Source organism: Sylvia atricapilla, chromosome 21 (assembly GCF_009819655.1).
Source record: "Sylvia atricapilla isolate bSylAtr1 chromosome 21, bSylAtr1.pri, whole genome shotgun sequence".
Classification (NCBI taxonomy): domain Eukaryota; kingdom Metazoa; phylum Chordata; class Aves; order Passeriformes; family Sylviidae; genus Sylvia; species Sylvia atricapilla.
In genome coordinates this window covers 7,930,899-7,954,737 of record NC_089160.1, presented here as the reverse complement: position 1 = coordinate 7,954,737, position 23,839 = coordinate 7,930,899, and the positions used below count along the sequence as shown (strand labels likewise).

General features: G+C 39.9%; 1 protein-coding gene across 1 annotated transcript in view; it reads left to right on the top strand.

Annotated features, from left to right (window-relative positions):
- Positions 1-23,839, top strand: part of COL4A5 (collagen type IV alpha 5 chain) — a 68,233-nt gene that overhangs the window by 3,946 nt on the left and 40,448 nt on the right. The window contains exons 2-9 of the mRNA XM_066334102.1: positions 15,133-15,192; positions 18,807-18,896; positions 20,130-20,174; positions 20,974-21,018; positions 21,125-21,187; positions 21,994-22,047; positions 22,735-22,761; positions 23,525-23,605. Coding sequence (XP_066190199.1) covers positions 15,133-15,192; positions 18,807-18,896; positions 20,130-20,174; positions 20,974-21,018; positions 21,125-21,187; positions 21,994-22,047; positions 22,735-22,761; positions 23,525-23,605 — 465 coding nt within the window. The remainder of the gene's footprint in view (positions 1-15,132; positions 15,193-18,806; positions 18,897-20,129; positions 20,175-20,973; positions 21,019-21,124; positions 21,188-21,993; positions 22,048-22,734; positions 22,762-23,524; positions 23,606-23,839) is intronic.

The following is a 23,839-nucleotide window of genomic DNA, read 5'->3' as shown; positions in this document are numbered from 1 at the left end:
CAGTTAGCTCTTGTTGGCTTTACTAGAACATGTGCAAACTTTTCTATATTACAAACTACTGAAATAATTAAAGGCATCCCAGCAAATCTAATGTGCATATTTTCAGTCTGGGGCAAAGTACAGGGAGGAATGTGTTTTGCACACGTGGTGAAGATGCATTGTGCATTTTTACCTTTCATTCACTGAGATTAAAAAGCTTCTTTTCCAGTTGTGTAAACTGTCCACTGATCACCCCAGAACCAGATACCCAGGCAATATTCACATGTGTGTTCTAGGAATGGTATCACACAAGTGCACTGAATGGAGAGCAGCCTCTGCCCGTGGTGATAACACCACACAAAATTGCTTTGAATTAAGGCACTTCTTCTGGTCTGCTTCATAAGGCTGGGTGGACTCAGGAGCATTAAAAACCACCGGGGTGCTCTGAAGTTCCTGCTCAGTGCAGTGTGGGGTGATCTGGTGTTGACTGCAGACTTTTTGGTGCTGTAAACCATCTATTCTCAAGAGCACCTGAAATAACACATGTACAAAAGATAGAGCACTGATGCAGTTTTAGGGACCACTAAGCAGCATTCTCTAGCCTCCTGTGAAACATTTGCAATGCAGTTAAACCTTATTTAATATCATTGGTATGGTGCAGTGTCTGAACAAAAGGCAATGTGCTGAGCATCCTGGGTATGGAATTGCTAGTTGTGGGGAGAAAAAGCTGCAGTGTGATGTGAAATTTTCATCAGAATTAATGTAGCTGAGATGTAGAAGAAAGGGTTATAGGGTAGAGGAAAGGGTATATAGATTATTTTTTTTAAAAAAAAATTGCTTTGCAATAGACTTAGGCCTTGCAAGAAAGACTCAGTCATTCTTGGACAACTTGTTGTGAGGTGCTGCAAGAAGCAAAGACTGCAGGATGTGATCTTAATTTTAAGAGAGATGAATGAAGGGCAATTAGATAATTGCAAAGCTGTATTACAAGTTTTACATTATAGCTTAAGCCTGTTAATCCTTTACTCTCCCCTCTTCCAGAAGGCACGATGCTGGAACTAATGTATTAGTAGACATGTCTTTGGTCTGCTTCAAAAAGACTGATACTGTGATTCCTAGTTATGAAACCCTGCCTCTCTTTTTCCATGTTCTGAGTAGGAGACTGGACTAAATAACCCCAAGGCTCCTTCCAGCCTGAATTATCCTAAAAGTCTGAAATTACCTGGAAGTACAGTTGTGCTCCTAGGTGTACTTTCTGTTAAGGCAATTTTCATATCCAGTAATCAAAAGTCATTCATAATTCATTACGTTTAATTGCAGATTGGAAGATATCAGATTAATTTTTTTTAAATTTAGTTTCAACTTGTCAAGAAATCATCTCTTAAGGTTTCAGCGCATAGCATTCAGAATGTTAATTTTGTATTCTCCTCTTCTGGAGGTGTCTTACGAAGAGTATGTTTGTATGTGTATTATTCTGTTATAATGGAACAGAAGAGAAATTGAGTGGCAATATACACAATGTTTAGAGGTCTTGATTTGGGATTTTTTTTACTTGAGTGTGTGTTAGGAGTTGGAAAGAAAGGAGCTTTAAAGCCATGGATTTCAGCTCACTTGAAGGTTCTTGGTTATTGCATCTCTGTTGGATTTCTTTGTCCCCTCCCTTTGGAGGACAAGGGAAGTAGTTTAGTCTCTCATCTGTATTTTGTTTCTTTTACCTAATCTCTACAGAGAATTAAAATGTTAGGGTTGAATTTCAATCTCTTCTCTCTCCTAGCACTGTAAAAGGCATCTGTGTGCAACACACTTTGCTGTTTGACTTTTGGTTCTAGTTTATTATCTACAGAATGATTCCTTTTATTGAGGTATAGCTACAGCTGCAGAAGTCTAACATGACTCCAGTGCATACTAGATAAGCTTTGCTGCTGCAGCTCTGCCGAAATCCTGCCTTTCCCCCTCTTTCCTCAAGATAAGCCAAGGCTTATTCACTTCCCTGCCTGAACACATGTCAGTAAGTCCTTTTGTCAGTGTCTGCATCTGTCAGGATTTTCTGCTGAAATGCATTAAACATGTTGGAAAGTGTTTTTATTCTAGGACTGGCTTTAGTTGTTAGCAAGGTAAATCTTAAACCTCATCTTTAATTTAAAGGAAGATATTTATGCTGTACTGCTTCCTAGAGAATTTAGATGCTTTTAGAAAGCAGACTTACACAACCTTTGGTTGCTGCTGAGCTCAATGGATGTGGTTGACACCCCTTCTCCAGGAGGAGCAGTGAGCACAGAGGAATTCCTTGGTTTCTGTTGATGTGCTCCACTGGAATAAAACCAAGACTTTCACCTCTTGACCTCTCTTTCTCTACTGCAGTAGTTGTGTCTCTCCTACTGTTGGATTTGGAGATATAGTTCTCATAGATAAGATCACCTCTGGTAGAAGAAACAGGGGTTTGGCAGGTCCACTTGGGGCTGTTTGCTGCACCTGAGAGCCAGAGCTGCAGTGGAATGGCTTCAGCTCAGAGATTCTGAGCCATTCATTAAAAAGAGAAAACGCCACAGAGACTCTCCAACTGAGCTTGTTTTAGGAACTACTGCTCTAAGTGGCACAAGTTACAATATCTTAGTGCTTTTGCGTAGGAAATGAAGCAGAACTACGCAAGTGTTCCTTTCTAGCTAATTTTTCAGTTTGACTGTCTCTTTATATGGTTATTGGGCTGGACAAAAATATAGAACTTTATTATGCAGAGTATAAAATTTGGCTTTATCTGGCAAGTGTAGTGCTAAAGTGAACTAACTTACAGCATTTGTACTGAGAGAAATTGTACTGAGCCCTTGTGATAGCGATGAGTTTTGAATGCCGTTTCAAGTCATTAGCTTGATGTTTGGAATGGTCAGTTACCAGTGGGTGCTGTGGTTTTTTGCTTGCCTGCAGTGCTGTAGGCTGGCAGTCTTTTTTTCCCCATTATAAACTCCTTCATGCTTTTCTTACAGCTGAGTTTTCTACTTTTCTGTCTTAATCTTCAAAGATATGACTGATGAGTCTTAATTTGTATGAAGTAGTAACTTAATTTGTATTATAGTATAAGCAGCAAAATGCAAAATTTGTGACTTGGAATCCAGGACTACTTAAAAGTAGTTAGGGAAATAAGGAGTGATTATATATACCGGACTTGCCTGTATTTCTCCAGTACTCTGCAAATGTCAGAAGTCTACTGTATATTCAGTATTAGTTTTATTTCTATTTATTCTGGTTCCTATCCACTCTACTTCATTGTGTGAAAATATAACAAGCATTAGTTATTCCTGCATAAAGCTGTCAAGTTCGGGCAACCCTTAATTCCACAGTTATAGCTGATTTTTTGTAATTCACTATCTTAGTACTGAAGGTGTGTCTCCCTTCCTTAGGAAAGTCTTTATTTCATGAGTCACAAATATATTTCTATCTAGGATCAGTCTGTGTCTGTTGAATACAGCATCAATTCTTCAAAAGCAAACTGTTCTCTTTATGCACTTAAATCCCCAGGAATCTGATAGAAAGGAAGAAAATGACCACCCTGAACCATGGGCTGTGTTCTTTCTGCACCTTGAATTAAAGTAGCAATTATGAAAACCCACAATTAAATTGCTTTACTTAAAGCAATGAAAACTAATGTGGCTTGCAGGCAAGGCTAGACAAGCCTCCAGCTCCCAGAAATTGTGATGTCCTGACAAGAAATGCCACTGAAAACAATGTTTGGGTGAAGGAGCTTATGAACTCGGTTTTAAAATGTTTTATGAATAATCCTTTTTATGAGGCAGTGGGATTTTTTGAGTCAGCTTAGAACCAACCTGTCACACAGAAAGGCAGCAGAAGCCATTGTTTCTGAAAGGTAATTTCTAGCTGTCATTCAGACAATGGGAATTGGCTTAATAATAGAAAACACTTATTCTGAATTAGTTAGAACACTTCTCTTGTATATTCAACCTTAAAGAGCAAAGGTGTTCAGAAGGAAAAGGAAGCTTCTGTACTGCACAGAGAAATGAGAATTTATATTTGACTTTGGCATCTCTTTTCATGCCTTCACTGTGTCATCAGACATGAGGGAAATACTTGAGATTTCTGCAAAACTATTACATATGTAATGACTTAAGAATTTAAAAATATTTAAAATAGTAAGGAGACAATCTAGAGAGGATGGGAAGTTAACCTGGAGAAAAGGAGACTCAGAAGTGACCTTATCACTCTCTACAGCTCCCTGGAAGGTGGTTGTGGTCAGGTAGTGATCAGTCTCCTCTCCCAGGTAGCAGCTGACAGAATGAGAGGACACAGTCTTGAGCTGTACCAAGGGAAGTTTAGGTTAAACATTAAAAAGAAATTCTTCATTGAAAGAGTGATTGGGCAATGGAATCATCTGCCCAGGGAGTAGTGAAGTCACCATCCCTGGAGGTGTTTAAAAAAGATTGGATGTGGCACTCAGTGCCATGGTTTAGTTGATGAGGAGCTGTTAGGTCATGGTTTGGACTAGATGACCTTAAAGGTCTTTTCCAACCTAGTTCATTCTGTGATTCTGTAAGTTGCAAGGCTTGAGTGTGTTTTGTTTTGGTAGTTTAATTTCCAGTATTCATTTGGTGCCTTTTTTCATAGTGCCATGAAAGTTGCTGGAAGGCTGTGCCCAGTTTGCCCAGACACATGGTGAAAACATCCATGCAGAAGTTGATAGTTGTCTGGGTGGAAAAGGATTTTTGTAATTTTGATTGAAGGAAGAGTATATACATAATTTTATTTTGTTTCTGAGCCAGAATGCCAGTGGAAACTTCTGGGCAATAGAATGGAAGACACTCCTGCATCAGCAGAAAGTCACTTTTCTGTTCTAGAATCTTTCAAACTCCTAAAGAAGTGGTAGTAACAAAGTGTTAAAACATCTCTGTCTAAATGTATGAATTTTTGTATCCTAAGTGAACCTAGAAAACTTCTTTATGCTTGAATGAGAAAACGCTTGTTGACAGGTCTAGTCATGCTCAGGAAATGTGTATTTTCAGGACATTGGCATACTGTACCCAAAAATCAGAATAATGGAACAGGTCTCTTTAAAGGACCTTAGATTGCTGATATGCTGCAGGAGATATTGTGGAGGAAGAGCAGAATGTGTTTTAGAAATAGTAATGGAAATAGTAGTACTTGGAAGTTCTGTCTGTTGTTCAAATAGTTGCAGTCAAAAAGGACATTGAAACACTGTCTTCTATTCCAAACCTTGCTTGCTGTAGGAATAATGTCAACATTTGGTGGGAAATCTCCTAATTCAGTGTTTGCAGTTAACTCGCTGATTACTGCAGGATGCAGAGCATGTATCACAGACTTGAAGCAGGTCGTTTTCTTGGCACATATTCAGCTCCAAACAGCACGCGTGGGAAGTTGGTATCCTCCCTAAAATGGGGTGCCTGAGGGAATACTTTCCCTTAGAGAAAGTGACTTTGTTCTGGAATGAGTACAAATGCCAGGGGCTGTTTCTTACTCCTGCCATGCTTCAGACTGAACTGCATCTAAAATTATAATAATACTTGAGGGCTATTTCTTTTGAATGGATCTCCTCTCTAATTATTGTGCTTGGGTGTTGGAACCGTGTATGGTCTCCTCCTTGCCTACCCCCCTTTTTTAAATTGATGGTGTTTTAGTGTGGTGATGTAAGGAACACTGCTCACTGACATCCTTGGTCCTGGTCACAGAATCACTGCAAGGAGATACTTTAAGATATGTGTTGTCAACTTGCTACTGGAGAACTTTCAGAGTGTGGCTGGGAATAAAATCAATTGCTGACAAAAGCAATAAAGTAAATTTACAAGTGTGAAAGTAAGGAGAAGCTCAGTGCTGCTGCTAAAGATTTCCTCCCTCTTTCCCCTTTTGCTTCCATTTGAAACAAAAATATAAAGTGTCTTACCTGTCCCTGTGCACCCCCTTTCCCTAACACTGATCAGATTTATTTTGCCTGTTCTGTAAGTGATACAATGTTAATACTGTAAAAGTTTTATTGGCTTTTTAATGTTCTGTTTAAAGATCTAATCTGTGGCCCTTTCAGCTACTTCATTGCATGTGTTCGATTTTTTTAATGTAGCAAGTCTCTGAGAAGTGACTTAATTCCCAAGACTTGCTTTCTGTTTAGTGATGATCAGTGCAATCCAAATATAATGGTTCTCAGGATAATGTAATTTATAGCCTCTAGATGTAATTTCTTCTGGTGTAAGGGAGTGGAATCTTTCTCTTCTAATCAAAGTTGAGTATTGAATTCCAAGATCTGCATGTGCTAGATAGAATGTTAATAGAACATCACTAGCTTGGGGCTGTCTTACAGCATTTTAAAGGCAATAAAACACATTCATGCCCCCTTTTGCCTTTTTTTTCCCTGTGAGATAGTCTGGGAAATCACTGTTGTGGTTCTCCATTTACTCTAAGGTCACTCTTTGACAGGAAGGTGCATTTTGCCCAGAAGTTCCTCACTTGAAGTGGCAGGTGCTCTAAGGAGCCCTGAGCTATTGCTGTAGCCTCTAACCAGGGCTTGAGTCAATGAACTTGAGAGGCTGACACTGAGGGTACTCCACATCTGCTGAAGTTCAACATGGGACTTCCTCTCACTAAATATTCAACTTTTATCATCTTTGGGGATTTCTGAACCTGTGTGGATAAAGGGCCTCCCATCTCATCAGATGTTCCATTCTTTTACGAGTGCCTCTGAGACAGGGTTAGGAGAATTGTTTGGTCTCCGTTGCTTCCTTGTTTAACTTGACCCTCTTCAGTGCCACTTTACTTTTTCAGCTTTGATTACCTGAGGCTGGAGAGTAGATCCTTGATAACGTTGAGCAATGCAGGGAAAGTGCTGCCTGTAGTGCTCTCTTTAGGTGTTCAAGTGCACACCCAGAGTGCGCTGCTGCCACGGGCATAAACAAATGATAAAACAGCTCAAACTAGAAGAACCTTGAAGCTATGATATTTGGTCCAAGAACTGAAGGAGAATAGAGCTGATAATCACCTCCACCACCACCAAAAAAAAAAAAAAAAATCCCCCAGACACCCACCAAGCCTTAAAGTGAGTTAGGTCTTGTTCTGGCAGTTAAGAGGGTGTGGACTTCTTCAGATAACATCTCCATGCAATATCACTCTGCACAGCCTCTCTTTTTTAGCATGTATACTTGCTTAATCTTTGGTATTAATTTAATGTTCTCAGTAGTTTCCAAATAGACCAGAACGGGGTTGGATTCATCTGAAATGCCATTCTATTTTGCCTCTCTTTTCTCCAAGGAAGAAGTGGGTTTCTGTTCTTGTGTGGTCTGCTTCATGCTCTTGACACTTGAAAGTGCAGTTGCCATTGACAAATGTCTGACCTCTGTTAACAGGACTGTGGAATTGAAGCCTCTTCTATTACATGCTATATGTATGAGGGTGAGGAACAGGACATTTTCTGGGGAATTAGTGTCTTTATTCTATTTCTTTAACTGGGAAAGGAGTTAAAACAGAGTGCCAGAATGGTGTTATGAGTGTATAATACTTGGCTTGCAAGCATATCTGAGACTTAGAAGCCTAAGTGACTGTTTGGTCTAGCTTTGTGTTACATTTGGACATGGTTAGAGAAAGTGGCAACATCTAGCACCTGTCACATGGGAAAGGTCCTAAATGACTAGTAAATCTTAACCTGTAATGAGTACCATATGGCACTTCTTATTTGCAGCTGGAAAAAATCAGGAAGCCCCAAGAGGCTGGTGATTAGAGACTTGTGTGTAAAATAAAAGTAAAACTGAGACTTCCTGAGAAGTCAAGTGGCTTACTGTACCCTGCCACTGACCGACTGCCAGATGCTCCATCAGGGTGTCTCAGGGATGGTGTGAGTTGCAGAGGTGTGTAACTGGAAAAGATGGAGCCATGCTCAAAACTAACCGTTCCTCTAATTTGCTGAGTGGTTGCTTAGTGGTGAACTTATAAAAGTTTGAAGATGGCTTGCATTCAAAGTTCAGCATTTAGAACTGAAATGAGCAGTAGTGAGGTGTAGGCTGCCTACAGAGGTGGTATGAAATTTATCCCTTCCCAAACTGCAAAGCCCACCAGAGTTACTCTGTTTAGGATGTTTCCCTAGATATGCTGAATATTTAGAGGTTCATGCAGCTGCAGTGCTTGCTGAGGAAGGAAATGAATGTGGTGTTCGGTACCTGTCAGTTCATTAATGTGGAGATGGAGTGGGCTGAGAAGGCCACCTGGTAGTTTACATTCTGGTTTGGTGCTCTTAGCTGGCACTGTTTACCAGGAGGTGGACTTGCCAAATCTAAATACAGATGCTTTGTAAGATGCTGCCTCTGGATGGCAGCATAAAGATAAGTACTTCTAAGTCAAAGGAAATTTTTGCCAATTCATACAGCCTGTTTGGAAATTTGTGTTCATTAGGCCAGAAGTACTTGGCTTCTCAGGTCTCTTCAGCTGGAGCTTTGACATGCTTGTGAGAAGGGCACCAGACCTTGATCTGATTATTTTACTTTCTGTGTGACTCACCCAGCAAAATATGCTACACTGAAGCCCATTCTCTGTGCTGTAAGTCTAATAGACTGCAGAAACCTCCTAAGGGTTTTCAGAAGTGGTGAGAACTGTCCATGTCCTTTTCCTGACCTACACTTGAGTGCAAGGCTGGCAGTGCCCTTAAAGCAGAGGGGCAACAAGCAGTGCTGAAATGGAAGGCTGTGTAGAAAGTAAGGGTGGACTACTGTGAGCTGCAAGGGCAAACTCTGTCCTTAAAGTTTATGCTTAATGTTTCTTCATGCCCTGAAGAGTTGTCAGCCTTACCCCTCTTAAAACCAAGTATTGAGAAAGGGAGTCAAGTCTGGGATTTTGGCAGAGTTAGATGCCCAGCTGGGCTCTTCTGGTTCAGGGAATTGTCAGGTTACCGCCTGTTCTTAGTGGGTCAATAGGTGAAGTTTGGAGATTAATCAAAGTTGTTCAAGTTTTTGGGTGTTCATTCAGTAAAAAGTCTTTGAACCAAAAGTTGCCTTAGTTAGACTGGTCTATGGAAAGACCTGTTGCTGCAATTATTGCTGTTATTTTAACTAGAAGCTTCTGTGTAAGATACCCTCTATAAAAAACTGTATGCTAAAGATCCATAATTAGCTCAGTTTAAAGCAATAAATTCCATATTGTTTAATACAAGGTACAGGCAGAAAAGTTCAATCTTCTTTAGATAGGAGCTCCCATCCATTTCTTGTGGCACAAAATATTTTTAATACAGACAAACTTGTTTCAATTTTTGCATATTCTGAATGCAGTTATGCCAAGGTTTTCTTGCTTATAATTTTAGAGTGTAAGTACACCTTTAATTCCTTATTTAACCAGACCATTGATGTATCTAAATAAGAAGCACATAGCGCTATCTCTTCAGAGGAGAAAGAAGGGTTGTTTATCCATCAGATGCTTGAGAATGGTTTTTAGCCTGCCTCTTGTGTTCTCATTCACTGTGGCCTGAACCATAGCTACTAGACTAAAAGCTTCCTCTACCAGTCTGAACAGGTCTTATATTGTACAGATTTCAAAGAAAGATAGTGCCTGGAGGTGCAACAGATGAAATTACATGTCTGAAGTTCCCCTAATTAAAAAAAAAAAAGAACTTCTGCAAACATATTTTTACCCCTACATTTTAGACCATGATATTTGTTCTTTTCACATCTTTGGGTAGATTGGGGGAAACAATTCCTTAGAAGGGCATGTAATAGGCTTTTAATTCACATTCTGCTTTTAATTCACATTCTGCTTTAGCAATGTTACTGCTCATAAATACACCACTTGAGTGAGAAAAGGATGGCCATTTGGATTAGATACCTGTGATGGCTTTGCTGCCATAGCTGACTTCACACAGATATATGAGTAATAAATTGTTATCTGCAAATTTGTTCTCCTGCTTAAGGCTAAAGAGCATGGATGTGAAATCAGAATCAGAACTCACAATAAATAGCTGCTTTAACTCTGCTTGTCAAATCCCCATAAAACCTTTCATTTGTTGGTTATATTTCTGTCCAGGCAAGTGAAGGGAAACTAAACTTGCTCAAGATAAATGGTGAATTTTTTACTTGGATGAGTAGTAAATCCTTAGCTGGAAAATGCACGGGTGTTTTGTTACGCAGATTTTGGCAAGCTAACGAATATGAGGATACTCTTCAGGACCATCACCAAAATGAAGCTTAATCTTTGTCTGCTTGGAACTGAAAGCCTGAATTTATTTGCATTATAAATAGAGGTATGAATAATTGAGTTTGTGACTTTTGCATGGTTACAGCAGGAAGATGATTTAAGTTATCCTCCTAGAGCAAAGGCATTTTTAATTGTATGTTTAATTTGCTGGTTTTAATCAGAGTGAATTTCCAACAGTCAGTCTTTATAAGGGTGGAATTATCCAGTATTTAGTCCCTTTTTTTTTTTCCTGATGCTGACAGCTGCTAAGGTGCCATATTTGAATGCAGAGGGTGATGTTAGTAGCATTAAGGGAACTTGTGTAGCAGCCGGATAACTTAGGAGAGGTGACATGAGTGTATATTAACTTTTTTTTTCTAACCTTTACTCCTCGCTCTCTGCTCTTCACTCACATTGTTCTACAGTTCAGTTAAGCTCCTGTCATCAGTGTCTGTTGCAGTTTTTGATTTGTTTTAAAATTCTGGCCATCTTTACTTGGGCAGAATTTATTTTAATGATTTCTGTGCATGTTTTTCCAGCTAGAGGGAACCCTCCTTACCTGGTGAGGCACTGACAGTGTTGTGGTGTCAAATAACTGTCTGGTTCCCTTCAGCACAACATCTGTTTATGAGGTTCATGTGTGCAAGTTAAACCTCACTAAAACTTCATCATTTAGGTCTCTGAGGGGGTCTTAATGCATTACAGGTGACACCAGCATTTAAAACCAGTGGCTGCCTCTACAATCAGGTTTTTGATCCTTTCTTGACCTCCTGCTGCTGGCAGAACGGAGCTGTCAAGAAAAGCAAGCAGTCTGTTAGTACAAACTGCATCACTGGGTTCAGTTTTGTCACCTTGCTCCTCTAGGAATGACAGGAGTTATCAAACAGGAAATTCCAGATTTGTGATAAAATTGTACATAAGGAGGGTGTCAAAATAAAGAAATTGTTCAAGCTGGTTTTGCTTTCTTTTTGTTATCCATTGGTCTGATTCCTGAATTGGGAACTCATTTGTAAGCAGCTCTGGTCCTGTCAGAACTCTTATTGAATCAGCTACAGTGTTTCTGTAAGAAGCCTCCCCTTCTCTTGATTGGTGATTTGTAAGTGTCAAGGTTTGGAAATGATTGCCTTCCCTCTGTAATCTTCCTTATGGAAAGAACGTTAAATTACTCTTAAACTCCTGTATGTTTTCATAATAATCCATTATTGAAGCACTTTAGTGTAGGGGTTTGGGTGCTCACAGTTAGCTGTTAAGTTTCCCTGCAGCTGTGTGTATGTAGTGCTAAATCACTTCTTTTTTACTTCATAGTTTTGTAAAGTCCCAAATTACTGTTCTCTCCAGCAACAGCATTGATCCTCCTGGTAGTTTTTACAACTATTTTGTCCAGTACTGTTGTGAGTGGCAGCTGGGAGGTGGGGTGGGAATGGAATACGCTGAAATTGCCTTGTAACCAAGGTCTTTGGGGCTGATGAGAAAGGAGTGGAATGTGCCCAATGCATAAGGCAAACTTCTAACCACATTTTGGGCATGACTTGAGCATTCATTGCTGAGCTGACTGTAACAAACCAGGAGCAGGAATGTGTACTTTTTTTTTCTTCAAGCTAAAAAACAACAAACAAACAGAACTGCATTCTGTTGGTGGCATAAAGCGGTTTTCCTCAGCCCATGTAAGACACAAAAGACCAAGCTTGTTCTGGAAGAATTATCCTTTGACCAGTAAACCAATACCATCCCTCCTTTTATATACTAATGAAAAGAACTTGTTCTCCACACACAGATTCAATGGGTAGAAGCTGTCAGGAAAATCCAGTGAAAGGATTAGCTAAACTTGAATAGATTAATTAGAGCCTTTGGTTGTGTCTTGCTATGGAAAAGTCAGAGCATAGGAAATCAGCAGTGATAGTGCATTCATCTTTACAGTTATGTGAGCAGGGAGGCAACAGGAACACAGTAAGGAGCAAATCTAAGCAGTTTGTCTTTAGTTCTTAAAAGCTGCTTTGATTCATTATTCATCTTGGTGTAGTTAGAGTTTGATAGATTTGGAGATTGTGACCAGCTCCTGACGATCAAGCTACAACTCACTGTTATATCAAATATTTTTTTATTACCTTCTGTCACGTAAGACAATGTCCTACTGGCCAGAGCCAGGAACTCAACTGCTACTGAACATTTCTGGCTGCCAAGTAATAATACAAGGCAGGAGTCTTGCTGGGTTTTCCAGCTGCCTCATGTGCTGAGTGTAACTTGGAGTTCCCCTGAGGTTTGGAGTCATCCAATTTTCCATATCTGGAAACCCAGAAAGTCATGTAATTTTCAGGACTAGTGATGGTAACTTGTTACTGAGGGTAAAGTACTGATGGTAACCATCTAAATCTTGCTCTTAGTGTAGATTTTTCTGTGTTTGGGATGTCATTGCATCCATTTTCTTAGATTGAAGTGTAGATAACTTACTGTTCATGTGCAGGAGAAATTCCAAGTGTTCCTATGCATAGTGTGGAGCTTAGATTTTCTTGGCATTCATGTGAGATACACAACTGATTCTGTGACATCAAAAATCTCTAGCCTGTGGCTGCTGAGTGGCTTTGAGACTTGTACTGACTTGTTATGCAGTATGCAATCTCCTGTAGTGCAATTTTTGTGCCTGCTTTGCCAAGTTAAAAAAAAAGGCCTTGAGATTACTGAACAGTCTAAACAAGAAGGCGGCTTTTATTCAGAGTAGGTCATTAAGCTTTTTTTTTTCCTCTGTGCCTTCATGTTTTACTTTGGGTTTTTTTAAGCTACACAGCAATAAGACCTCTAAGTTGCATTAATTGATCTTGAGATAATGTAGATTCTCAGGCATTTTTTTTTTCTGCTCCAGACTCTTAAATTAAGAATACCTTAATTTGGTGTGGATATAACTTAATGCAAATGAGAAACACTGTCTGCCAAAATACAGCTTTTGTACAGGAAGATAACTGATTCTGCTGGGGGAATACTTCTTGATAAGCTTATGGGTGAACAGATCTTCCCAGGATTTATGCCAAAAACTTACTATCATTTGATTAAAGTGGGTATTTGAAGAGTTTGCTGGTTACAGACCTTTAACTTCTGTTCACTGCTGTCTGGTAAAGACCATGCAGGATCTTGATCATGCTTTTCATACATGTCCTAGTTTTGCCTGTGTGTTCTACCATGGTTTTTGGTGAGTTTTGATAAGTACTGATATAGTTTGGGGTTTTTTCCCTCACCTCTTGGAGGCAGCAGAGGTTTTCCATGTTGTTCTCACATGGAACAATGATCTCCAGGATCATTGCTGCAGCACAGTGAGCCAGGTTTGAACTGTGAGGGAAGGGAATATTGCATGTAACTAAGGTTAATCCCTTTTAAACAAAACTTTGTTAAAGAGATTAAACCTAAAACTGCTTCACAAGGAACTTGCTTTTTAAAAACTCCTTTTTTAAAAGAGAAAGAGATCAGATACCAAATTCATAGGATAACTGGGATTGAGGGCATCATCAGAAAGATGTCTAGCCAAAAACCCTGTTCCAAACAAATACAGTCACGAGGTCAGGCCGTGTTACTCAGGCTTTTGTCCAGTCTGATCTTTGAAAAATCCTAGCCAGCCTAGGAAGATTCAATTTCATTCTAGGAAATGGCTCAGTAAGTCCCTGTTAACTATGAATTTTGAGTTTTCATATACATAGCATCAGGAAAGTGGAAGATCGGGAGGGACACCCTGGTTGTGTAATGTAACACCAGTGCTGGGCTGAAATCTCAAAGCTCTGCCTTTTGCTGCAAGATGCTTTAATTGATCCTGGGGTTTTGTAGCTCCAAGTGAATGAAGCTACTTCTGTGTTTTTAATCTGATGCTTGTTATGTTTAGGCTAAGAGCCAGGACATTCCTAATGCCAGGTAGGGGATGGGTCATGTCTCTAAATGCTTCTGTGGTAAGGAAGAGTAGAACTCAAGTGTGGGAGTATTTCAGATCTGACATACTGACTGGTTTCTTGCTTGATTGAAACTTTGTACATAATGTTCTCTGAGGATTATTGAAGGGGAGAACCCCAAATGCTCTGTTTTTTAAACTTGTAAAGCTCTGTGTTTTTACACAATGCTGCACCTGTTCTCAGAACAAGTTGAACCCTGAAGTGTTTCAGCCAGTGTAGCCTCTAATATGGCTCATAGTTTTTAGCTATAAAGAGGCCTGAAACAGATATTATGTAGAAACCTTCTACCAAAAAAAGATTTCTTGTAGAAATCTCACTTCTGTGAACGCATTTGTTAATCTCTGAGATCAACATAGGGCTCTAATGAATATCCCATGTTAGAGTGGGATGGAAGAGTACAATCTGAGCAAATATGGGTTACTTAACTTGGATCTCTCTGTGAACCACACTTCTACGTGCCTCTCCTTTGAACCCCTTGAAATCCAGTTGTCACTCAGCCACCTGGTTGTCACCTTAAGATAGAGACTGTTGTAGCTGCTTTGTTGTGCTTTGCACTGGTGTGTGAATGCAGCTGTATGAAATCTAGAGGTTTTGAAATGTGTTTTCTCAATAACTGAGTTGTAGGGGGAAGAATTAATCGTGTAGTATTTGTCTAATAACTATCACAAATGTGCTCATAAACTTCAGGCTTGATTGAACTTTTATGCAAAACCTGACATCTACTGGTGGGAAGTATAACTGGGCTCTTCTCAGTTGGAGATGTGCTGAAAAGCCTGTTCTATAAAGTGCTGGTGCTTTTGGCTATAGATGTTGCATTGTACTGCTCAAGCATAATTTTGGAAGTCGTAAAGGAACTGTAAAATATTTACAAACAAATATAGGTATTATTAAAGGTGATTGAACTTCCAGACAACTGTGTCTGCTTTAAACACTTGTATGATGGCTAAAGGACAGACTCTTTAGGTTTACATTTTAGACAAACATTTTAACTTTTTGTGACAATATTAAATACTTCATATAGTCTTATGCCAATTAAAAACTATTTTTTCCCCTTATGTCTTTAAAGGCTTGCCATGGATGTACATCTTTATCCAAATGTGATTGCAGTGGAGTAAAAGGTGAAAAGGTAAATATTCCTTTATTTGTTTTTAGCTGTCACACCAGCACATGACTGAACCATATGCTCTTAGTCTTGTAAACAGTTTGCTTGAGATACAATGGAGTCATCTTAAAGATGTGAACTGATAACAGAGTTTGAGAAGCATGTCTTATCAAACCACTTACCCTGTCTTAGCAAGGTTCTAGGAGGGTTTCAGTGCTCTAGATTAATTTCTGGCACATTTCAAGGGTGGTTTTTGACTTGCATAAACGAATTTAACCATAAATGAACAAAAGTAATTCAAAACCCTGGCACTCTAATGTGCTGGTGCAGTTTTACTATTGGCTCAGGTTAAACAAGGCAACTGTCCAAAATTCCAGGTAATGCTCAGTGCCACATCTGCCATCCAGATAGCTCCAGAGAGATGAGGTCATTCCTTGGCATTTACTTGCTTTTAGTTCACCGAGTGTATTCCCAATTTACATACCTAGTGAAGAACAATGCTCCCTTGATGGCAAGATCTCTAGGTTAGATTTGGTTAGCCAAACATGAACCTGGTTCATGTTTCTAGAGGATCTCAGACACAGGTGCTCAAAGCAGATGCATCCTAACTAGTCACAAGTTATTTCAGGTTCAGTCTGAAGGCACTTAAACATCAGGCTTCTATGCCCAATTCTGGTACAAACTTGGGAGAACCTTTCTGTAATTCTAAGTTGGCTTTTTTCTTTGCCTTTCTTTTTTTTTTTTTTTTTCTTTTTTTTTTTTTTTCCTCACTTGTCACAGCTTTTTTATGAATTCACTGAGCAAGTAGCTGTTGTCTGGTTAATGTGGATATAATGCAATCTGTCCTTAGAATGGATATGAAATTGGGGAACTGTGATTACACCGCAGCCAAGGTAAACACAACATGATCCTGAGGCATGGCAGAGGGTTTTTAGCCCTTCTGAAGCTTGCAGATTATCATGTACCTTATGTAAAGGAAGGATGAAAAGCCAAGCCCGTGTTTCCTAGGTATGATGTGTTGCTAGTGGAACTTGTTTGAACATACACGTACACACCTCATTATGTCAGTTGCCCTGTAATTACAAAGCCCTCAGTATTTGATGTGTTACTGGATTCAGCAGTTCAGCTCTGGGGAACCCCAAGATCTGTCACTGAAATCCTAATGCTTTATCTTATAAATTCATTGCTTTGGTTTGCTTAGGTTCTGAATTGTTTGAATCTTCTGAAGTTCTTGAACTACTAAGGACATCAAGGGCTATCTTAAGATGATTAGCTTGATCCCTCACAGTGCATCACTTCCTTATACTTCTGATCTAAGTTTCCAAATCCAACATTGCTTCTTTCTGCAGTGACCTCTGAACCAGGAGTCACATTCTACAGCTCCTTCCCTAATTGGTGTGAGAAGAGCATTAGACAAAGAGCTGTTTATATAACCCCCCTCTTTGATTGTCCCATTAGGAGTGTGACAATGTGTAAGATGTACTGCAAGTCAGATATGGAACCTGTTCTGTACTGAGAGGACAGGCAGAGCCTTGTGTGACACTGCTGAGCCTCTCTGTTCCACTGGGCTTCACTTTGGCCCTAACCCAACGTCTGCATCCAAGTCACTGCTCACTGGCACCAAGTCAGCTTAGCAGAGCCTAATGCATTCCTTCTGACACTCAAAAGTAGCCTTCTTCCTAAGCATCAGATCATTCCCTTTATGATATCCCAATTTTGAGGAAAAAAAAATTCTAGAAATGTGAATTACTTGTGCATGCTTTAAAACTGCATCTATCCCTGCTTGTGTCCTATTATTGGAGTACATGGAACTCTGCCAAACTTTTCTGTATCCCTGTTTCATTGGCTCTATCTTGCTGCAGCCAAGCAGAATTTTAGGGTGTTTCCCACCTATATTTTTTCTTGCTATGCCCCAAGCAACAGTCATGTTCAAGCTTGTGAGCTGGCAGCTTTGCCTTATTGGTGTAGCTGATTGAGGACAATTGAGATCAGAATCTGACTGCTTGCCCATTCCCCAAGCAAATTATAATTCTATAGCTGGTGCATCTTTATTTGGTGTTTTCAGGATTGGAAGAGGAGATCCAAGTTGATCTAAACCTTTGCTATTTCTATTTTACTTCAGTAGCTTCCAATCTGAAACAAGCAGTATCCAACCTTCCTCAGTTGTTTCTGTGTAAGCAGAACTGGCTACTGGGTTTTTGCATTTATAAGAAAATTTACTGCACACAAACCAGGGGCTACAACCTCATACTATCCTCAACAGTATAATGTTTTTTTTGGCTCTGGTTTTTTTTTGTGGAAGATTTGTTAAATTTCTTTTCCATTGCAGTGTGTTCCTGCAGTGAGCAGACACTTTTTCCGGCCAAATTTGTAGCATCCAAATCTTATAAAAATCACTATGGTGTGGGCAATAGGAAAAATCTGCAGGCAGAAGCAGCATCTGAAAAGAATTGTCATTTATGGAATCATCTATAGGGTGTTTAGATAGAACACAGTTAAAAAAACAACAACTCAAAGAGGGCTGGATCAGCATAGTTGCTCTCCCCACAAAATATGCCCACATTTATTTAACCAATTTTTTATCAAAAATAGGGATTATAGTGTAGCTGTTTCCACTGTAATTATTTGGACTTGGATGTAAGTTCCCTTAGGACATGTCTGATGTACTCCCTCAGCTGTCCCCAAGCATGGTCCTTCAAATAATCTGTTTGCTTTTGGGGGTGATTTGCTGGCAAACTCCTCAGGAGTTGCCCTGGCAACAGTCTCCTCATGCAAGGCTCGGATTTTTGCTGCTCATTTTCAAAGTGGGCTTGAAAAATACTCATTTCAGTTTCAATACTACAGTTCACTAGCATCTGTTGTCTCCTCTGTTCCTCCAGGCTGATGTTTCTCTTTCTTTCAAGGCCTTGGCTTCCCCATTCCATGACTGTTTAGAGTGGAGACCTTGGCATAGTTGCATTTTAGAGAACTGTCCTTCAGCCTTAGATGACACACAGGGGCAACCCTCAGCTAAAATCTGTTCTAGCGACCATTTGTAGATGCTGCTTGCTCTGACAAAAACGTGAAGGAGAGTGACCAGGCTGAGATTAGAAGGCACTCTGTAGCCTGGCTTGCCCATCACACATCTGACATGCCTCTTGTGCACAGGTGTGGTATTTTTAGTGTACAAACACACTTCATGCCAGAGCTTGCTCCAAAATCTGGTTTTGCCTAATGTTTCCCTTATCTGGCACTCCCAAATTCCTCATTCTCTCTCCTTCAGGGACACGCTAACCCTTTCATATCCTGGCCTGGGGTAGTGACACTCCTCCACAGGGGCTCTTTTCAGATGAGGTAGCAGACCAACTGTACAGCTCCATGCAGAAGTAAATGTATTGGGTTTACATGGGAAACGCCATATGAAAACCTGTGAAATTCAACCCATGAAATCAGTTTGAGTGCTGTAATTAAAGGTAAATCTGTTCATGTTCAGGAATTTCTTTAGTTAAGCAGGTGAGATGTAAAGTCACAGTGTTAGTTTGTCAGTGTGATGACTTCCTACAGAAAAGCAGAAAGATAATGTGTGTTCTAAATTTTTCATATATTATCATATAGTTTCTGTCATATTTCACCTCCACCACCACCTATTTGTTTTGTAGGGTGAAAGGGGATTCCCAGGCTTGGAAGGACAGCCAGGTTTGCCTGGATTTCCAGGACCAGAAGGACCACCTGGTCCAAGAGGCTCAAAGGTAAGTCCCAATTCACTTGAATGGTATGAAGGTGCTGGGCAGTGTTAGCTTAATTATGGTGCTGATCCTAAGCAATTCCATTACTCCTGATTATCATTGGTTTAATAGTCAAAATCTTCAGATGTTGAGAGAGAACAGGTTTTTTGGTTGATTAGTGTGCAGAGTGAGCCAGTGGAGAAAGATAGCTCTGAGTTACCTATCGATTCTTCACCTGCACAGGTGCTTGCCAGCCCTGCCTTTCACTAGGCTGCACATCAGGGTCAGAAAACAGGTTTGGCAAGGTGCTGTGATGCAGCTTTTAGTCCTTGCACTGAGGAGATGCTGGCTTGGCTGAGTTTACTGATAAGAGCAGAGTTGTGCTCTCAGCTGCCCTGGGGGCTCCCACCATGTAGGTAAACTGTTGTTTGCACCTGGTGGCATTCCTGGAATGAGATTCCTGGGCTGGGTTTGGGTGGGGTGATGCAAATGAAGGCCTCACTGAACCTATGTGCAGGGAGCTGAGGAATGCTCCTGGCTTTCCCTGGAGGGGTTCCATTTGTTTCTATTTACCAATGAATTGCATCCTTACACTCAGATGGTGTAATTCAGCAGTAAAATTTCTCTGAATGCATTTGCCTTTAACATAGATAAGGACATCCAGGATCTGCCATTTCTTTTATAAATGCTCACACTAGAAACCTAACAGAAGCACATCAAAAAGAAGCAAAGAAAAAATAGGCAGGTGATAAGAAAAAAAAATAAAGGAGGTCTACACTAAAAGAGAAGATTAATTGGATACAACAAGAGCAAAACAGCACAGGGGTCTTGGACTAGAAACTTTTGTTACACTTTTATTCCATAAATGCATTTTGTTAAGGTTTTGAGGCAAAGCTCTGCATTGTGATTGTGTGATGATCATGATGCACAGTGACACGGGTCCAGAGGTCCGGAGTTGTGCCGTGGCTCTGCCCACAAGGGGCCGCTGGAGGATGCTCCATGGGAGGGCTGGCCCTGCCACTGTCAGGTAAACTTTCCTCTCAGTCACGGTTAATCACCTGGAACAAATACTTTGAAACTCAGAAACGCTGAAAGTTAACTTTGAACCCTTTAACTCAGGAAATGACAAGTACTATAAATTTTAGCCCACTTACTGTGAACATGTAGGAGGAAGTTTAGGCTTACTGTTTAATTTGATAGAAAGACAAACTGCAGCTCGAGTGTGGGATCTTGTTTGTTTTTGTTGTTGTTTTTTAGGGTGACGATGGTCTTCCAGGGCCTATTGGACCCAAAGGAATCAGAGTAAGTATTGATGCAGTTTTAGGGTGATGTGGTGGAATAATGGATAAAGACTGACAGACATTGGGTGGCTCCTAAGAGAAATGGTGAGAAGTGACAAGAAAAGTAATTGACTTAAGTCTGAAGAGTAATCTACCCACTAGAAGAGATTGTACTACTTTTTGTAATTAATACAAGATTGCACAAACAATACTATCTTAGATATTGTTGAATTTCATAAACTCTTTAGGGAGAGCAGCTCTAATACTCATTTGATCTGAATTAAGTATATTCATCCTCACTGGCAAAAAGTGACAAATCACAAACACAGGACCTAAGCAGGTGCCAGTAGCTTTATTTCACTGTATTCTGAAGTAGAGGCAGTATGTCTATGGTCCATACAGGAGAGGTGGACTTGTCTGGAAGTCCTTGAGAATTTGTGCCTTTGCTTTTTCAGTCAGACACCTCAACTGGTAACGATTGATACATCTGACTTCATTGGGCCTCATCCCTTTTTTTGCACCATGAGTGTTTATTTATTTTCTCTATGTATCTATAATCTATTACTTTAGTACCTCTGCACTGTCTTTTCTATGTTTTTGTGGCTGTTTTCCTGAAAGATTAGTAAAAACTTTGAATGCCATGTCAGCATGGCACTCCTTTTTTTTTTTTTTTTTTTTTTTTTTAAGGAGGTGATTTCAGATATTTGCCTGTCTTTACTCACATCTGCACAAATAAGTTACATTTAATGAAATGCTGGTAAATCCTTTTGCACACCCATTTATACCACACTGTTTCAAACACATGATTAATTTCCTTCCAGGGACCGCCAGGGCTTCCCGGGTTTCCAGGAACACCAGGACTCCCTGTGAGTAGGAATGGGCTGTACAGATACGAATCTCTTCTTTTTTGTCTTTCAAGCCCAGAAGAGCATCCTGCAATCTAACTTTTCTTCCCTCTTTTCCACTTCAAAGGGATTGCCAGGACAAGATGGGCCACCAGGACCTCAGGGTATCCCAGGATGCAATGGAACAAAGGTGGAATTCCTTAAAAAAAATCTTAATGCAACAATAATGTGGTAAAGAGCTCTTGTTCTCCTGCGTAGCCAGTAGGTTTCGTCTGTTGTGTGCAACAGTACTTGCTGTTACTGAGTTGTGAAGGTAATTCCAAGATAATTCAGCTCATTTGAGAGAAGGGGTCATGGGCTGCTACTTACAGCACAAGTTTTGCCAGCAATTGCCAGCACCAAGACACAACATTGTGGGCTCTGCAGTCGAGATCAAACTCTGTGTTCTAATCCTTACTTGTGTAAATTACAGCTGAGAGGTGTGTCTGATAATTAGCTCAGATGCTCCTCATTGCACTGCATCTCATGAGGTGTCTCCTCATTGAAGCAGACTCTTGCTACCAAGAAAAACTCATTACTTAACAGTGAGAGGTTTTAAATATTAGTTTTTAATATTATATTGGAAATACTGATTCAGTGTCCTTGTTGGAGGACACAGGTTTAATTCATTCATTGTAATTTTATTCTGACATTCTACATAGCTTCACATTGGGGCTTTCCCAGAAGAGAAGTTAATCTTCTGTAACATTCCATGAATTTTTCCATCTCTGTGATGTAATACTTTGCCTGGAAGGACGCAGAAACACCTGACTGTGGAAGTTTGTTTCCATCAGTTGTGTGAATTAACTAAGGGGTTATTCTATTTCATTCCAATACAATTTTCTATTCTGGAGTCATAAGCTAACAATTACACTAGACTTTTGAATCAAAATTTGTTTATCTGGTTTCTGTTATGTTTTGGTTTGGATTTGGCTAATAATTTTCTTCATCCCTAAGGGAGAGCGTGGATTCCCAGGCAGTCCAGGTTTTCCTGGTTTACAAGGGCCTCCTGTAAGTAGAGATTTCCCAATCTTGTAATCCACTGAAAGGCTTCTACTGTGAAAAATAAGATAAATATCAGCCTCTTTCTGCAGTTTTTCTTTTAATAAATAGGATTTTTTTTTTTAGTATTTAATTAGAGCATTTTAAATGTCCAGTGAAAGTGAGTTTTCCTGCTGCATGCTGTGTTAAAGCTTAAAACCCCCTTTGAATTCTCACATGCTGAGATGCTTTACCACCTGCAGAAAAATACAAATACATGCATATGTGCCAGAGAAGGAAGAAGACCTCGATACTGACATCTTGTAGATCTAAAGAGTATTACTGATGATTAATGGGTCAGAAAAAAAGACCTGGGGAGGGTGTTTTCAGTATAAAGCACAAGGATGTACAGCAAAGTGACTGTCAGAACCAATGTACAAACAGGATGGATAATAGGAGGCCATATAGAAAGAAATTGCTTAGAAAGAGAAATATAATTCTTCTAATGCTCAACATTAACTGTGAAAGTTTTTCTCTGACTTTTCCATTTGATTCTCAAGTTCCTAAAAAAATTTTCCCCTGTCCCATTTATTGTTATAAGTTTCTGTCTTTAATGTTTCCCTCATGGCATTGATCTAATTAATGGTTTGCAAACAACATACCAATGATTTATTTCTATTGATCTTCCTTTTTTTTGTTTGTTTCTTTTAAACAAAGGGACCCCCTGGTCTGCCAGGTATGAAGGTGAGTGTGCTATACTCTCACTTCCAGGTACTTGCCAGCCATGGGTGAGTAACCTGCTTGTTTCATGCAAGACTCTGTGCATCCCCTGGGACCTGGAGTGACATTCCTGGTGTTCCAGTGCAGCTCACTGCAAATTCTGTAGTGGCTTCTTTGGGTCAGCAGTTCCAGAAGGAGCAGAGTGTTTCCTGAAGCTGTTTCCTTGGGATTGTAAGGGTCAGTGTTGAGGCATGAAGTTAACAAAATGTCTACAAATATCCAATTGAAGGACAATCTCATCAGAACACATACTTTTAAAACAAAAATATTCTCGGAAATCAGTAAGAAACGACTTCAATATGGACCACAAAGCGTAATTATTGTAACAGCACGCTCAGCACTAATCTCATGAGCTGGGACATTGGAAAAAGCTGAATGAGCCTTTTTTCTGTTGTGTCCTATCCACTGCTTTCACATGAAGCTGGAATGTTTCTTTTGTGAAGAAGTTGTGTTTCAATCCCCTAATCTTTTGGAATTTGAATCAATGCTGATATCTTTTTACAAAATAAAGCCTTTAACAGTTGTTAGTTTAGCCATTTAGAATCTTCATCTCTCTTACACAGAGCTATTCTTGGACAATCTAGTGCTTATATCAAAGTGTACTGCTGGGGTGTGGCATAGCTCAGAATCTCTTAGAGTCTTAGGAGCCACTGTGTGCCCTTTGGAGTCAAAATGGTGCTAAGGAATTGTAAAATTTGTTAATTAAAATCAACTGTGTTTTTTCTAGGGTGAACCAGGTGAAATAATTACATCCTTGCTGCCAGGACAGAAAGGTGACCCAGGATTTCCAGGTCTTCCAGGGATACCTGTAAGTTGCATAAAGTATCATTAGGCTGTGTTCTGCCAAACAGATAACATGAAAAGTACTCTTATTACAGCACAGTTGGCAACTTGGTGCTTGGGGATTCCTGTTCTCTTGGAGATGCAGGGCTCACATTTAATGTCCTTCTGAATTATGGCTTGAGGAAAAATGTGTGGTTCCATATTGCTCTTAACAGGGTGAGCCACAGAAAGCCAAAGAGGTCCTCTGGGCAGGAAGGTG